We start from the raw sequence: 18174 nt of genomic DNA on the forward strand, positions 1-18174 counted from the left end.
AGAAGCCATCCTCTCTTTAACTTCAGCTTTTTCACAGATGGCATCAAGTTAGCATCCAAAATTTGCTGAAATTTTATTGAATCTATTTTTCTTTCTACTCATGAAATGTTCCCTTCGCCACTGGCTGCAATACAACCCCAAAGCATGTTTGATCCACCCCCCCATGCTTAACAGTTGGACAGAGGTTTTTTTCATTAAATTCTGTGCCCTTTCTTCTCCAAACGTACCCTTTCCTCGTTCCGCCCAAAATATTATATTGTAACCACAGGTCCACAGAACTTGTTCCCACAATGCATCAGGCTTGTCTATATGTTCATTTGCAAACTTCAAAGGTGGATTTTGGGGATGAGGACGTAGAAGAGGTTTTCTTCTTCATGAAGACCATGTTTGTACGAGTATCTCTTTATAGTGGAATGGTGTAGCACAACGCCATTGTCTCCAGGTCTTTCTGGATGGATCGGGCCGTCTAACGTGGGTTTGGACTTGCTTTTCTCACAATCCTGCGAGCTGTTCTGTCTGATATTTTATTAATTATTATTTAGTTAATTTGTGGGCTTTTTTGTTTTGTTGTGCATGATTCATAGTAATTATAGCAGTGGGAATGATGGAACAGTGGTTTTGCCTTTGTTAAATCAATGTACAATTTCTCACCATAGGTACACGAGAACTTGCAGTACCCGTTTAAGAAGCTAATGCGGGTAGAGGTGGTTGATAAAAACTACCTGTGCCGGACACGGGTGGCACTGGTGGAGCAGGTAATCGGAGGTCGCCTCAGGCTGGTCTATGAGGAGAGCCAGGACGGGTCGGATGACTTCTGGTGCCACATGTACAGCCCCCTAATCCATAATATAGGCTGGTCGCGCAGCATTGGACACCGCTTCAAACGATCCGGTGAGTTTGGAAAAAATCCAATTATACTAAAGTCTGTAAGTATATGGTATCGTAAAAACAATGAATTCCTTTTTCAGGATAACTGGTATAAACAGGGTGTGATAAATGCTGAGGATGCAAAATATTGAAGATGTTAAATACTATATTTAAAATCTGTATTGTTGTATCTTTTTCTATTCTAGGGATTTTAATGTGTTGATCACGTGTAAAGATAGTTTAATACTGAAAAGCTTTAGAAGATAATCCTGGCTACATTCTATAATTTTGCTAGCCTGATGTGGTCATAGATTCTAGTCAGAATATGAGTCTGATACTGCTCCAATAGGCTGTGAATATGGGGCGTGTTTCAACCAAACCAGGAAAAAAAATGCCTCTGCACTCAATTGAATAGACCTACAACCAATCAGAGCAACATGTTATGCAACATATGTTGAGCGACACATAGACAGCAGAACTCAACTGCATGCACTCTGGAAGAAGATTACGTTGCTGTTGATCATCTGTTCATCATCTTATAAAGCCCCCCCCTAACAATCTGATTGGTTCAAACAGCTCTGGTTCGAGCATAGTTGCTCCACAACGGATCAAGTCCAGGCCAAACTTCCATACCTCAAACGTTGTGGGCGGGGCTAAGTTTGGCTGGGATCCCGGCTATATTTTTGCTATTGTCAACATATCCCATAAACCAAAATCAATGCTTCCTGACTTCCCTGCCCTGTGGCTTTCAGCCACAGCAGAAAACTTACCAAGACATACACTACCGCTCACAAGTTTGGGGTCACTTACAAATGTTCATACCCCACTCCGTAATAGACAGAATACCAGCTGATATGAGTGGGGGCTGATCTTTAATGCAATATCTACATTGCCCTTTATCAGAAACCATTCATCCAATGTTCCAAAGGCACATTCTGTTCACTAATCTGATATCATTTTAAAAAAACTAACTGAGAAAACATTGGTGAACCCTTTTGTAATTATGTAAGCACATAATGTAATATGAAAACTGCTAACCTGGTTAAAGAAACAATGCAACTGATGACAGCTGGTATTCTGTCTATGGTAGTGTAAACCTTTAAAATCGAGTCACAAATTCATAGTTTCATTTAAAAAAGTCGAAAAGACTATCTCTAAAACAACTGGTGACTTCTTTAGCGTGTATATTGCTGAAGCATCTTCAGCTCAGGCAAGTCATTTTGGTATCAATCTATGTTTTTACAGATGTTACAAAGAAAATTGAGGGTCAAGTTGATGCGCCTGCACCATTCTTCCATAAGGTAAAACTACTTCTTTTTTTTACTATCCTAAAAGCCTCTCTTTAGAAACAGTCCAACACATTAAATTGATAACCAGGCATGTCCTTATCAGTCATTGGCTCCTGTTATCCGTATGTGGATAGCTAATTTATACTGAATAGAAAATTGGGGATTTTTTTTGTTCTTCGAAGCTGCTTATAGTTCAAAAGCAACTGTTGTCAGAACAACAATTGTTTTAACCCCAAACCTGCAAAGGTGGCAGATTGTTGACAGTTAGCTGGGTCATGACCCAGGCGTTTTACAGTAAACCCCTTATATGAATTGATAGTAATGGCTTGCCAACATATAGGTCATTGAAAAGTCATAATGATCCATTGGTGTAATGTCGCAATTTAATTTTTAATGAAGTTACCTATATATGCTATACATGATTAAAGAACCAATCTGCCTTCTTGAGATTCTTAGTGCAGTTTTCATTGTAGGCTTAATCAGAATCAGAATCAGCTTTATTCGCCAGGTATGATAAACACACAAGGAATTGGACTTAGGTTGGAGCAAGCCTCATTATTATGTCTCTTTCAGATCCATTGGGGAGATCCTCAGCAGTCTTGTAGCAGCGTCACTTGTAGTCTGACCACATTCACTGATGTCTAAGTAGAACGAGAGTCTAATAGTTTAACAGTAATGAAAGTGTTGAACAAGATATCCATCACTGCAAGAACACCCAAAATGAGCCTTGTTTCCCTGAATCTAACGCCCTCGTACATGGTGGTAGGGTTTCCAACACACCTACCTCATGGTTGTGTCTGATGGTAAACCGAGGTTTGCGATTACCACTCGCTGCCGGGCAACCTATTCTAACCTTAACGATTCAAGGTCCATTACAAACCTTTACCGTCTCGCGAGAGATTCTCTAATCTTTGGTTATCATATTCTTGACACTAACTTATGTGCAATCATATGTTGCTTTCATTTCAAAATAAGAGCACACTGTTATTATAGATGCTGACTTATCTTTGAGCAATCACACTCCAGCTGATGGGACCACTGCAACTGACAGCCTAATTCTATGCCTAAATACTTGTTGTTACCTGCTCAACAGGTACACCTTCAATTTGGTTTTATTTACATTAAGTGGCAGGTTATGCCTGTTGCACCACTTCACTACCTCCTCTATCTCCTGTTTATAGATGGCAATGTCTGAATCTTTAGTAAGTAGACTGTATGACCGCATTATCTGAACATTAATGATGTGGTTATTTCTATAGATGTTTCTGCAATCGATTGTTAAAGTAAAGGCGAGGTTACACAGCCTTAAGGGCCACCTGTACTTATGTTCAGAGTATCAGAAAGAGTAGAGTTGACTCTTCCTGCTGTTTCCTGTTTGTCAGAAAAGAACCATTCCATCCAATAATGAAGGGGCTAACCTTCATCTGTTGTAATTTAAATAACAGCGTCTGAGAGAGAAGGCCTGATAGCCGTTTACATCTAATATTGAGGGAGGACTGATGCATCTATAGGACAGGTTTCCACTGTCCCTTTAAAACCTAAGACTTCCCCAATGTTACAGTTTTTAAACATGTCCATGGCGTGCTAATACAATGCCCGAGTAAACCATATTTGGATCATTGTCCCCAATTTGAATTTTTTCTATCTGAATGTGTTTCAGGTAAAAGATGTGGACCAGAGTGGGGATTGGTTTAAAGATGGAATGAAGTTAGAAGCCATTGACCCCCTCAACCTCTCAGCTATATGTGTAGCCACTGTAAGAAAGGTATGTGTGTTTGTGGACTCCACATCAGTGTAATGTGATGAAATCTTGGAGTAAAAGAAAAACTTGTTCTTGTTGTTTATGTTAAAATGTCTTTCACTTGACTGCTCCAGACTGACTCCAGCCATTTTGGTTTTCTGTAGGTGTTGGCAGACGGGTACCTCATGATCGGGATCGATGGTTCGGAGGCAGTGGATGGATCAGACTGGTTCTGCTACCACGGCACCTCCCCTTCCATCTACCCTGTCGGCTTCTGTGAAATCAACAACATTGAACTTACGCCCCCTAGAGGTACTGGACACTCGTGTCTTTGTTTCTTTACGCCCTTCAGAAATGAAACTAAGCATTTGAACCTATCGTAAGGACCACAGAAGTATGGACAATTTAAAGTACCTAAATGTTTCTAAATTACTTGAGTTTGTAAACTTGGAGCAATTTCCCCTTAGTTTGGTTTGGTTTCACACAAGAAAAATCCAAGCGTATCAAAATGCGTCATTTTAAACCACGCAATAATGTTCTCTCCTCTCATTGGTCAGATGTGTCTAAAGTGGGAGCAAGAAAGTAAACACAGGATGAAGGACTAGTTCATAGCTCTTACATCTCCATGGTTAAACCAGCTACTGTCAATAAAATAATCAGACATGGTTTCGCGAGCGACCTATCTACATCTGCTCTGGTCACCGAGACTTCGCTCTGCATTTCCAGCGCCTGTCTCCAACTTTAGCTAGTCTAGCTTAGTCCACACAGTTGGTGTAGTTCAGGGTCCATCGCGTTCTACCCACAAACGAGCCAGAGTTCAAAAGAAAGCCTACCAAGACAAATTTTGGTGCGCATCAGAGTTCAATTGTTGCATTCCCACCTGCCCAAACAAAACCGCACCACCATTAAAATCTAATAACAACAAAGAAATCAAAGTCTATTAGACACTGGCATTAGTTTTCATTAGGAGAATGAAGGAAGCTTTCTGTTTTTTGCGTAAATTTGCACAGAGCCCTATTGATTACGGTCAATACCATATGTAACTAAATGTACAGTTAAAAGTAATGTGCCTCCAGCTGGCTAGCCACAGGAAACAGTTTGAATGTGTGAAGTTGTCTTCTTGTGTTGGCGATGAAAAGCTTTGCCCATCGTTCTGCCCCCAAGCTGTGATTGGCCAGTTGATTTTGGCATGAACGTGTCAAAAAAGAACATGTTCCCTTGCACCTCCTGATGGAAATTAATGACGCACTTTGCATTTTATTCAGACACTTTGCATCTTCCTTACATTGCCTCTACCCTGTACTAAATTTCTCTTTTAGGTGAATTTTTTGTGGTTAGAAATAGTTTGATAACATCTTCATGTTTTTTTAATGTTCTGGTCTCAACACTGATTCTCTTCCCCAGGGTACACTAAACTGCCATTTAAATGGTTTGACTACCTCAGAGAAACAGGTTCAATAGCTGCTCCTGTCAAGCTCTTTAACAAGGTAGGCTTCATTAATGGTTTCATTAATTGAGTTTTAATGTGTTTGGTATAATTTTTTATGGTTATTAATAACAGCAACAGATAAAGAAATCAGAAAAGCAACAGGGTTTTAAACCACTACATCTCAAAACCAAAAGTAGCAGGTTTAACAGAGCGCCATGATTAGTTGCGTTGGATGAAATATGTATGATTAGGGATTTCAGTCAATTTGTGTAGAACATTTAACACCACACAAAAAAAAACACCCTACCACCTCCAGCCTGTCAGCCTGTCACCAGGGTGTAGAGAACGCTGTAGTGCACATCTCAGAGGAAGTGTAACCACACTTCCGACCGCTTTATTGACATAAAATTAAGTAAAACCAATGGGTCTCTAGTAGGGAAACACATTAAAAAAATGACCGTATCACTTGCATGAATTGTGAAATTGATGTCAAAGTAAAAACAAAAAAAACAATGGTAAGGTCTTTTAAAGGTACCTTTAAAAATTAAATAGATTTCTTGTTGCTGAAAGCTATTGTGTTCACCCTCTCCTTTTCATATAACCCCATATCTTTAACCGTTATTCCTATGGTTAATGGTTTTCAGGATTTATCAGTGCTTCTCCACTGTTTGCAGGAACATACTGTTTACATTCACCTGTAGCTTACTGCTTAGTAATGTTTGGGCTTTGGTTTTATGTAAATTAGTCAAAATTGTGTTATTTGCTGTTTGCGACTTCTAGGAGATTCCCAATCATGGTTTCCGCCAAGGCATGAAGCTGGAGGCTGTTGATCTGATGGAGCCGCGGCTGGTGTGTGTTGCCACGGTGACAAGGATTGTGCACCGGCTACTGAGGATCCACTTTGACGGCTGGGAGGATGAGTATGACCAGTGGGTGGACTGCGAGTCACCTGACCTCTACCCCGTAGGCTGGTGTCAGCTGACTGACTACCAGCTGCAACCCCCCGCCTCACAGAGTAAGAACATGATACAACCGGGTAACCACGGAAGCCTTTTGTTTTGGTGACTTTCTGATCCAAAATGTCACAACTTGACACACTCAATATCCAAATGGCAGATTGTCGCTGACATAAGTCGGCATAGCAGAATCGACGTCTAGTGCATGGTAGACACTTCGTTATGTAATTGTAATGCTTATTTTTTAGGGATGCACAGTCGGCAATAACGTTGGTATCGGCTGATGTTAGTTTTTTTTTTTAAATATATATTTGCATCTGTCCGATAAGTAAAACTGGCCCGATGTCAACAACAGATGATTATTTCTGTCTAGCTTCCATTGTGTGTGTGTGTTGTTGTTTTTTTGTGTGTGGCCATGCTGAGTTTGTGACTCAGTGAGGCAACACAGGTAATAAAGAGTCTTTGTTTACATGCTGCTTGAAATAAAAGGAGGGATCGAGAGAGATGTGGGTGAGCATTAAGTTGGCAGTACCGCTGTAGCTGTGAGCAGTCTGTGTAGTTTATTTGTTAGTGACTAAATGCTGCTGCTCCTCCAAACCCAAGCCAATTCCCATGCCCTGCTTGCTAGTTGCTGGTTAAAGAACGGAGCGATTGACAACTTCAGCTCATGTTGACCAACTCAAGATGGGCTGGTTTTAAGGTGGACCAGCTATGCTCATTTTGGTAATCAGAATCAGCTTTATTGCCAGGTATGAGGACACATAAGAGGAATTTCTTATTAGAGCATCGTTACTCAAACTCTGCTTACACATACAAAACAACCACAAAAAAAAAATACACACTATACACAATATATACATACTATAAACAGAAACAATATAGGGGCATGGGGGATTAAGCTGCTCCTCCAAGATTTGCTTTACTGAACTCTCCATCGCCAATCCAGGGAAAACAGTTGTTTTATGTTTCTTAGTTATTGATTGATGATTCAAACGTTTTTCACAGATCTGGGTTAAATGGAGACATTTAACAATTTGGTGTTTACTATGGTGGGCGTATTCTATGACAGGCCGGATCCTTCTAGCTGGCCTAGCCAGTAATGTCAGCATATTTCGGTCCAGTTGGCCTACCGAAGCAGACCTAGCCAGCATCACAAAACCATAGCAGTAACGTTACCTAAAGTTTGTTTAGATGTAAAGTAATTGAAAGAAAGGATTCTTTATTCAAATAATGAGCAGCTATGGTATGTTTAATGGATTGTTATGCATTTTAGTAAAATGATTTTACCAGCTGCAGTATTACTGATTGCTTTAGACGGTTTTCTGTTGGTGTAAATGATTTATCAGATTCAGCCTATGTGTGTGTGTGTGTGTGGGGGGGGGGAGGCATGTCTGCGTTTAGCCCAGCAACTAGGCTGGAGTTTGTGGTGTAGCCTGTTGATTCCTGATTGTGTGATTTTGTGTTGGACATTTCTGATTGCTTTGTGGTCGTTGTAGTCTAAATCCGTGAAGTTCCACTATGGTTACCTGATCAAAATTATGTGATACCAGCTTCTTAAATGTGAATATGTTCTAGTCCCTTCACTCCTTGGTGACAGTTAACTGACTATCTTTGAGTTGTGGACAAAACAAGACATTCAAAAACGCCATCTTGGACTTTGGGAAACACTGATCCATGCGTTTCACCATTTTCTGACATTTAATAGACCAAAGAACCAATCAAGACAATTATCGACAGATTAAGTGACAATGAAAATAGTTGGTATTTGCAGCTTAGGCTAGCAGCAGAGGCAATTTCTGAGGATGGTAATATTCTGGATGCATTTTAATTGTATGTATAATTTTGGCATTTTCTCCATGAATACCTATTCTGATACTTTAACTCAAAGTATCTGCTCCAATTTAGAATCTGTATACCTCAGGGTGTGAAACTCATTGGAATTAATTTAATGTAACTTACACAAGGCCAGGGATTGCTGTGGCATCACAACGTGAGTTGCCAGCCTACCGTGACTAAATACTGCGTGGCGTTGACAAAAAATACTGTATTTACTGTGGATTGGTCGAGTCATTGCAGATCGATTGCACCCCTAATTGTAGGTTGTGTTAGTATATGCTCTATTTATATTTGTTTTCCTGGTTTGTGCCTCACTTTACCTCACTGTCCACAAATGTCCTATAGTTTCCTGTCTTATGGTCTTCTTTCAGGTAACAGAGAAATGCCTCAATCTGTACCCAAGCAGAAGAAAAAGGCCCAGCAGTATAAAGGCCAAAAGAAAAGTGAGTAATCCGTTGTGCACTGTTGATTTCTTTTCACTTCCCTCATTCCTTCTTCTTCTCGTGTTCCTCTTACTGTCACTGGCTACGCTCGTGGTAGAAACTCTGCTGCTGTCAGATTGGCCATCTGCTCGGTGTGTCAGGAGTGTTTTCATCGGACCTGTTGTGGCACATTGCTAGTTGTTGTAGAGAGACAAAAGTTCTGTCTTTTCCCTTTCGAGTGGGATAGTTCTTAACACAATGTCTGCACACTTGGGTGCAAAGTGTTTGTTTACTTCAGGTATTTAAGAGCAGAAGGCCTGGTGTCGCACCCATGTGTTGGTCCACATTTTCACAAACAAAAGTCAAAGCTAATGCTAAATTGGTCAAATTTAGCAGTAATATGGAAGTCTATGGCTGCCAATACAAATATAGTAATTTAATCAAATTGAAATGCCATTTGTGTGCACAGAATGTATGACAAAATCCAAAGGAATTAATGAAAACTTCACTGACAAATTTTCCAGTGTAATTTACACATTCTTTTTAATTTGAACATGAAAGATTCTCTCTTGTTCAGTTTGATTTTTCTTAAAGCAAATGCAATTCGTAGGTGTACACTAACGAGCTGTTTCTTTTTTTGCAATATTTTAGATGTTCTTATTTTACTTTTTATTTTACTATTTAAGATTTTCATGTTGCCAAACATCATGGCCATGCAAATGGAAAACGCTAATTGAATTATTCATTATTTAATATTGGCAGCCACGGACTTCCATACATTTGTTACAGTTGCTTTAGCTCTGTTCTTGGTAGCTAACAGTGTATTTGCTTACTTGGGCTTGGCAGTCTGATTACAGCTTACCAGGGGCTTATTCAGATGGGCATATTGATTCAACTAATAACAGTGTGAGGTTAAATAAAGAAATATCTCCCTGAACTGTAACCTTTTTATCACAATACATATTCCAAATCAACAATAGTTGAACTGAACCCCTGTGTGTAATGAGCCCCTGGTAGCTTACCCGAGTCTGGCTTGGTGTTTAGAGAGGAAGATTCCAGTTGGTCGGCGGCCCTTCAGTCAGACAGGCAGGCGGAGGAGCAGCTTCTCGGGGGACGAAGAACAGAGTCCGCCCCCTTATCCTGCCCAGGGGCCCTCTCGGCCCCGACCCCGAACCCACCTCCACCAAACCCACAAATCAGGTAACGTCACACTAACAATAAAACCAGCACGGCACCGAGCCTTCTGAAGCTCGACGTCATTTTTAACAGAAGACGGTCGTCTGAGTCCTCGCACAGGGCCTCGCTGTGGAGCTGGATGCTGCTGATGCTGCATGTTGTCCTCTTACATCAACCTTGTTGTTGTCGCTGTTTTTCCCATGAATATTTCTTCATGTCAGTGAAGGTCTGGTTATATATAACGCCCATGTTATGCTCATTTTCAGGTTCCAAAACATATTTTAAGGTTGTCCAAGAATAGGTTTAAAAAACTTTTTTATTTTTTTTTTGGAGCAGTGGTTTTCCATTGAGAACAAGCGTCCATGCTAGCACTAGCATGTGCTACAGTTAGCCACCTCGTCTCTAGTGACGTAGAAAGCCGTGCAGATGTTGAACAGCTCACCCGGAGACAGAAGACTGAGGACATTCAGAAACTGTATCTCACTCAAAACCGCATGGAAAGGTTTTTTTCAAGTTTGTATGCACGTGGAAGCACCAGAGACACAAAATAAAACTCAATTTTCTTTTTCATAATATGGGCACTTTAAGTTTCAAGCAGTCCTTTGGCATGTTTTCTTTCATTTGAAGTAGTTATCTTGATGCTAACCGTGCATGGGAAGTTAAAATTAACACCTGGGACAAAGGCCCCTCCAGGATCTTACTCCCAAGTACACGAACACCACTGGCTCACCTGTGCCGTTGTTGTCTCCCATGTGTCTCTGCCCTGTCTGTAGAGTCTCTCATGCGAATGAAGGAGGAGACGGCTGAGATGGACGAGTTTACCTTCTCACAGGGCACCTCCGACCAGGAAAGCAACGGCTCCGGCAGCTACTACATCAAACAGGAACCCTGAGGTCGGAGCGGAGAAGGACGAACCGGGGCAGGACACCTCTGGAAAACCCCAGCAAGGTCAGGAACTTGGAGTGTCAAACCAGTCTCAAATCTCACTCAGACCAATGCCACGGGCCTTCTACGGAGTCAGTAAAGGAGATGCTGATGACAAGGAGAAGGGGGCACTTTCATGCTTCTGAAAAACCCTGAAGGGAACATCCCTCTGAACCGGTTTCTAACCTTGTAGCTGTGTGTGCACATAATCAGTCACAAAACCTGGGTCACATACGTTTGGGCATTCTCTTTCCTACCACCTACGGATGACACAACATCATTCTCTCCTTTCCTGTCTGGACCTTCCAATCAGACGAGATATTCGGATAGAAAAAAAAAATCTGCCCTTTTCTCATAGAAATGGGAGTCCTGCAAGTCAACACCAGCCCACCTGCCTCTGCCACAATCTGGGCCGCCACAGAGACCTGTAGAAACTGTGAGAACCATTTATTGAGCCAGGTCTAGCGTTTGTGTGTGTGTGTGTGTGCGTGTGCGTGTGTGCGTGTGTGCGTGCGTGTGTGTGTGTGTGTGTTTGTGTGTCTGTTTGTGTGGTTTTCAGGTCAGAGTCCGCCACTGAACAAACGGCCTGCAGAGAAAACAGAGGCTGGGAGTAAGAGGAACAGAGTTGTGTATATTTTGATTATTTTCTTCTGAACAATATTGCCAGGTGGACTTATACTTTGTTAATAGTACTTGAAGTTGTTTTTTATTTTTTATTTTGTAATGATTTTGGAGTTGTTTTTGTCTTGTTGTACTTTTTTTTTTTTTTTTTTTTTTTTTTTTTTTTTTTTTTGCATTTAAATTTTTGGTGGCTGTGTGAAAAACTTAATGTGCATTGTTCCATAAAAGTGATTATATTCATATAGAATGTGGAGACCTATTCAAATAGAACTACAGAGTATAACTATAAAGGATTGTGATTTGAAGAGAGTTGTTAGTACAGTGCTGCTCAGCATTACTGACTTTTTTTAGTTGCTTTATTACTTTTAATATTGGCCATAAAGATCTCCACCGCGCACTCATTTCTGATTCAACCATTACAGAAGATCTAGTTCCCTTTCAACCACATCATTCAGTTCTTACCACCTACGATTTATCAAAGTCACCAAAATGAAATAGATTCTTTATTTGTTGATTAATATTTTGAACTATATAAATTGTTATTCAGAATTTCTCAGCCAACGTCTGAGGGGTGACGTTAGTGTGTGTGTGTGTGTGTGTGTGTGTGTGTGTGTGTGTGTGTGTGTGTGTGTGTGTGTGTGTGTGTGTGTGTGTGTGTGTGTGTGTGTGTGTGTGTGTGTGTGTGTGTGTGTGTGTGTGTGTGTGTGTGTGTGTGTGTGTGTGTGTGTGTAAAAAACTAAAATAGTAATCCAAAACCTTTGTTTTATTTAATTACAGAAATCCTTTCGCACATTCTATATGGCTTTCACTAACACTGCACATTTATACATCTTAATATCCTTCAGCTATATTAAGTGGAGAATATCTGTTTTTTGTTACAAAACTGTGACCTTCGCACAACATTTTCCTTTAAACCTGCCGGTAGATAACAGTAGATTGCATTAGCTGAGATAAGCTTAATCAGGAGAGCACATATCTAATGTGGGAACAGCGTACGGTGGCTTGAGACCCTGATGTGGACTTTAAGTAGGGACCTATCACAGAAATCAGAACTAACTTGCTGTAGCAAGAGTCCAGCAGTGCTTATGAGCCCAGGGGTGCCCTGGCTCACATGTATGGGTCCGTGTGAGGGTTCCATTTTCTTTGTGCTGTAATTTTGAACAGAAATGAAGCTGTGGAGAGAAGTCTTTTCTTCCCATTTAAAAATATCTAAGTTTTAAAGAAATACTAAATGAGCAACAAATGAACATAGTGACTGGAGGTGAGCTGCAGGGTGTGTTGTGTAAAAAGGAAACCTTACTGGTATGATAGGGTACACGCTGACACTGTCCAACCCTACAGCATGTCCGCTGACCTTTTCCAGTCTGGGTGGAGCTGCTGTCAGGTGACCAACCTCAGACGACACAGCGGACCGATGTGGGTTCAGCCAAACCGGACAGTTCAGTATATTCAGATATATTGTAGACGCTGGCAGGTACTTCACTTACATCCTGTCGAAGGTTTCACTACAGCAGTGATTCAGACTGCAGATGCGTGTGTTTCTGTTGTCTTTTGGACAATGTCTGCTGTATTTATACGCAGAGGAGGACATCTGGAACTCCTCCTCCTTGCTTCTATGGAGTCTGAAGTTTGCCATCAGATTTATAGACTTATTCAGTAATAGATTATAGTCAGTTAATACATTTTAGAAAAGCAAATATGTTTTTTGTTTTGATAATGCATTACAAATTGATATTGATAAAAGCAACCCTACATAAAAATATCCTTATGATAGTTGGATTTTAAAATGCAATGCCAGACATTTTTATTTTGGAGAAAGTCCAACAGACCACCCACAGAGTGCCTTTCTCTCCAGGAGCTCTGATGGCCCGCTGTGTTCGCAGGACGGTCCATGTGGAATATTTAAGTAGTACACTTTTATTCTATTTACTTATAAGAGTTGTAAGCAAAGTCAAATTGAGAAATGAATGTGATTTCTTTTTAAATGCATTACTTAAAGTTATATTCAATTAATGGATCATTGCTTTTCAAAAATGAGTAATTTATTGATGACTAGAATTAAACACTGAAACGTGGCACACTTCAGACTCCGTACTTCAGCAAGTGTAGCATCAGACTTTGGTTTATGTTACTGAAAATAAGAGGTTGGGCTCATCCAACTGTTTTGTTGTCCATATACTAAAAAGAATGTTAAATATTTTGTTAGGGTAAAATGCAAAGCATTCATGATTTTTTAATTTTTTTTATTGCTTAGGTTGTTCTTATGTCAGAGCCATATGTATGCAAGCTAGTTTATGATTCACCTGAGCCACAGAATAACAGGTTTGTTGTCAATACTGAAACATGAAAATGCTTTTCCAATAGTCTGAGGGCAGCATTCACATAACACGACGGCATCTAAAAGTGGCATAAATACATACAGTATATTATAGATATATATGCTTCATGACTATGATGGTATGGAGTTACAAAAGACTAGACTCCTTTCATTCTTCTTAGAGCTAAATCTTTGCAGCTGTTTACTACCTCCTGATGCTAGCCACGTTTAGCTAAAATGAAAATTAAAAAGACAGCGTGAAATAGACTATGGAATTGTGTTAGCATATGCAAACGAAGATGATTAGCTAAAACGATCCACTTGAAGACTAGACACCAAACATGGAAGAATTTTATCAGAGCACATGACGTCTTCTAATTTGAATGATATGCAATAATAATAGATCCGATATTATTTTGCTATGTTAAATGAAAGGTATAGCACCCTCAACTGTCATAATCACTACATTAATATAATTAACATATGAGATAATTTAACTAAATGGTATTGTATAACTGTGATTTTTGTGAGAGTGGGTTCACAAACAGAAATGCAGAGCAGATTTAAAACTCAGTGACGGTAAATGATCCACCATTTCTCTTTCTACCAGTAAGGTTCATGAGTAGATTCTCAGGAAGTTTGTTTCTCTTTTTCTTTTTCGGGTGTAAGCGTCGTAACATGTCTGAATTAGACGGGTCTGGGAGGCTCAAATGCAAATCATGTGCATCTTTTTGGTGAAAGCAAATAATACGTAATAACTAGAAACCTTATGAGCAGCTGAAATAGTACTATAGTTACAATAGTAACCACTACCACACACACAATGCTGTAATGTAATATGAAACTCTTGGTTTTATTTACTTATCAAGCAAAAAAAGTTTAAATTGTTGCACACAAATTCAGATAGAAGTTCCTTAAAAAATGATATAAAGTCTAGTTCATTTTTTTCTTAAGTGCGCAATTATTATCATAATTTCTTCCTCTTGTTTTAGACATGTATTCGACCATTTCAAAGTCCAATTTTTGAAATTGCACCATTTTAAATGAAGCTGAAGTACAATTGAAATCATAGCAGTTTAAATGGATAGTTTTCAGAGTAAAATATATTAATACTCTGAATTCAGTGGTATTTAAAATGAAGTATCCCGTAGTGGTTAAATTTCACATTAAGGTATTCATTTGCTTTCCAGACTAATTGTTAGGGCCGGTTTTTACTTCCATATTATTCAAACAACAAATGTCTTATCTCACTAGCTACTTCATGTCTTCTTGTCCATGTTTGTAGTTCTTCTTGTTAAATTCTTCATGGAAATGAGTCACCAACGTGGCTGGATGTTTGTTGCTTTTTTAGAGCGTGATTTGTTCTTTTTGTGGCTTCCGGTTTTTCTTTTATTTCTTAACGAGATATGAGATTTGTTTTCTACCAGTTTTCCTTTTTCATTTGTCTCCTGATCTGATTGGATACAAAGCGCAGCTGGAACGCTAAGCTTCTAAGACCAAATGAGCAATAAAAGACAGTGTCTCACAATCATTTGATGCAGACAGGTTTCAGGTTAGGATCTGTCACACCAGTTATTTCCTTCTGATGTTGGATGCATAAAGTACTCCATGACCAAACTGCATTAATATCTTAGTACAAAAAAGAAAATAAAGACTCTTCTATGGACTAACTGCTGCTACCCTCTTCTAGTTTAACCCTAAATAATCAAATGCACAATCAACACTGTTTGGGATCTGTTTCTCATGTTTCCTTGTAGATATTAAATTTTATTGTTTCACCTTGATCCCCAAATCTAGAAATGGAACAGGTTTGTCCTCCCTCCACGGGTCGCTGTGTATTTAAAGTGTTTGGGCATCAGTAGCTGGAGGTCGAAGCAGTGGGTTGATGTGAGACTGATCAACTCCGTGCATGTAGAACAGAACACGTTGTGCCGATGTTGTGATGAGCTTGTTTTTTTGTTGTGGTTGTTCTTCGGTCTGTGTACTTCCTCTTCCGCTGTAATCAACGTATGGAAGCCCATTTCTGCCACGAATAGAAAGAAAATATATTATAGTTGGGTTTGATATAAAATACTCATGCAAAACCCATATTTTTAAGAAATAGGACGAGATACTAATTCAAAATTCTGACTTACTAATGCATGGTGTCTACTTAAATGAAACATTCAAAACACAATTACATTTTTTTTGCTCTTCTCAATGTTGACCAAATCTTCATAAGTATCTTAATTTTGGCTTAGAAGGTCAACATTATTACTTAGTACCTCACAATTTTGACTATTGTACATTTAATGCATTTCATGTTGACTATCATCATTTTGGCATCAAATGTTGAGGTATCTCAAAACTGAAAAGTAGATTTTAAATTGCGGAGTATTTGTTCTCTCCCCGAGAGTGATGGGCTTCCATAACAGGACTCTGCAGAGTTCCTCCTGCACCTGGACGGGTTCTGCCAGATGTGCACAGTGGTGAGGAACAGGCTGGAGTTGAATATTTGTTTTTTTTCTTGGATACTAACACGGGTCTTTTGTATGTGATAGCCCCCCTGATTATATTAAACCATTATATTGTGGTGCTATATATATATTTGATAAAAATGACTTAATGTATTGGGATTACTATTGTCTGAAAATAATTGTGAGTTTAGAGGGTTATGGTGCAAAATTTATTTTGGATACAAATGAAAAAAAAAAATCTATGTTAATAGTTATAAATCTATTGATATTAACATTGACCCCTGAGGTACATTATTAGATTGCAGTTTAAAGTTTGTACATCTTTTTGATAGTGTATACCATTTTCCTTTCATATGGTAAATTTGTGATGTGATCGAGCTTTGATAGACTTTGTAAATAAAGCCAAATGTTTGGATCATATATTGGTTGTAATGGATGGCTTCTTCGTTTACAACTGCATGGCTGTGAGAGTTTATCTGGTGGTTTTTGTAAGATCGGACTTTTACACTGAATAAAAAGGCTTACGACTTCCAACCGTGTGGGAATCTTTGTTCAATGACACCAGGCAGGGGCATTTAAAGGATCAGTAGGGGCAGTACCAGGCAGGGGCATTTAGAGGATCAGTAGGGGCAGTACCAGGCAGGGGCATTTAGAGGACCAGGGGAGGCAGTACCAGACAGGGGCATTTAAAGGACTAGTGGGTACAAGACAGGGGCATTTAAAAGGATCAGTAGAGGCAGTACTAGGCAGGGGCATTTAAAGGACTAGTGGCAGTACCAGCCAGGGGCATTTAAAGGACCAGTGGGTACAAGACAGGGGCATTTAAAGGACTAGTGGGTACAAGGCAGGGGCATTTAAAGGACTAGTGGGTACAAGGCAGGGGCATTTAAAGGTGTGGATTATCTTCATACAATCAGAGTTACTTCATCCTGATTTGATGCTTTTCAGTACTCTAGACACACACACACTTTTTTTATGATGACGTTGTTGTATGAATATGAGTGACAGTGTGTCTCTTTGTTTACCTGGAAGTGTCTCTCTGTCTATTTGAACCCGGGCTGCTGCCACTTGCCAGGGCACTGGTTAAATAAAGGTTTGAATGAATGAATGAATGAATGACTCGTCTTCAGTCATGGAATGGAATCAGTGTCGTGGTTTCTTTGGTGACTGACTGACTGACTGACTGACTGACTGACTGACACACACACACACACACACAGTGTCAAAAGGTGAGAAAAAAGTATAGTATGCCAAATAAAGTGATAAAGTCATAGTATAGTATGTCAAACAGTCTGTCAAATAAGAACAATGTCATAGTATATTATGTCTGAAAAATTTATAAAACAGTCATAGCATATATAGTATGTTGTAAAAGTAAGAAAAAAAGTCATAGTATAGTATGTTTAGAAAAGTGAGAATAAAGTCATAGTATAATATCTTTAAAAAGGTCTTAGTATAGCATGTCGAAAAAGTCATTGTACAGTATGTCACAAAGTGTTAAAACAATCACAATATAGTATTTTTAAAAAGATATGAATAAGTCATAGTGTAGTGTGTTGAATAAAGTTTAAAAAAGTCAGTATATAGTATGTCGGAACATGTGATGAAACAGTCATGGTGTATGGTTGGGGTCCGTATGCATTTTTTTTGCTATTTTTCAGCGTTTTCCGTCGGCCTGCCCTGTTCCCCTGCTGTTTTGTTGGTTTCCCACTCTCTGTCCTGCTGAAGCCAGCTGACAACGCACACCTGAGTTTCATCACTAAAAACCTGCTCCCGCCCCTCACACCTGGCTGCCTTCTCCAATCTACGACAGCATATCTACCCCGGCTCTCCATCCACTCTTCACTTGATCGTTGCTCCGGTTACGCTGGTGAAACTCGATGAAGAAATACATTGTCTAGACTATTCAGTTCCCTGGGGTTTCCTGTACTTAACTCTTTTTTTTCTCTCTCCCCTGCAGTATCATCTCCACTCCCGTTCCTGTCTCCGGTCAGCTGGCTTCCCCTCTCGGTCCTCCTCCCACGGCGCCCCGCTTCCACATGTCTCCATCTCCGCTCCCATGCCCATGTCTCCTCCTCGGCTCCCTGCTCCCGGTTCTTCCACGCTCCACCTCCCGTGTCTCCTCCTCGGCTCCCTGCTC

The 18174-nt window shown here is 39.8% G+C and overlaps 1 protein-coding gene across 2 annotated transcripts in view; it reads left to right on the forward strand.

Annotated features, from left to right (window-relative positions):
- The window catches only part of mbtd1 (mbt domain containing 1), a 21591-nt gene extending 5026 nt beyond the window's left edge, over positions 1-16565 (forward strand). Inside the window, exons 9-17 of one of the 2 annotated variants that reach the window (XM_034861064.1) lie at positions 657-891; positions 2113-2168; positions 3817-3921; positions 4062-4209; positions 5302-5384; positions 6107-6341; positions 8490-8561; positions 9585-9740; positions 10490-16565. In XM_034861064.1, coding sequence (XP_034716955.1) covers positions 657-891; positions 2113-2168; positions 3817-3921; positions 4062-4209; positions 5302-5384; positions 6107-6341; positions 8490-8561; positions 9585-9740; positions 10490-10608 — 1209 coding nt within the window. In that variant the 3' untranslated portion in view covers positions 10609-16565. The remainder of the gene's footprint in view (positions 1-656; positions 892-2112; positions 2169-3816; positions 3922-4061; positions 4210-5301; positions 5385-6106; positions 6342-8489; positions 8562-9584; positions 9741-10489) is intronic. The other variant, XM_034861065.1, reaches the window with a different exon arrangement.
- The last annotated feature ends 1609 nt before the right edge of the window (positions 16566-18174 follow it).

Source organism: Etheostoma cragini, chromosome 21, assembly GCF_013103735.1.
Source record: "Etheostoma cragini isolate CJK2018 chromosome 21, CSU_Ecrag_1.0, whole genome shotgun sequence".
In the NCBI taxonomy this organism is placed as follows: Eukaryota; Metazoa; Chordata; class Actinopteri; order Perciformes; family Percidae; genus Etheostoma; species Etheostoma cragini.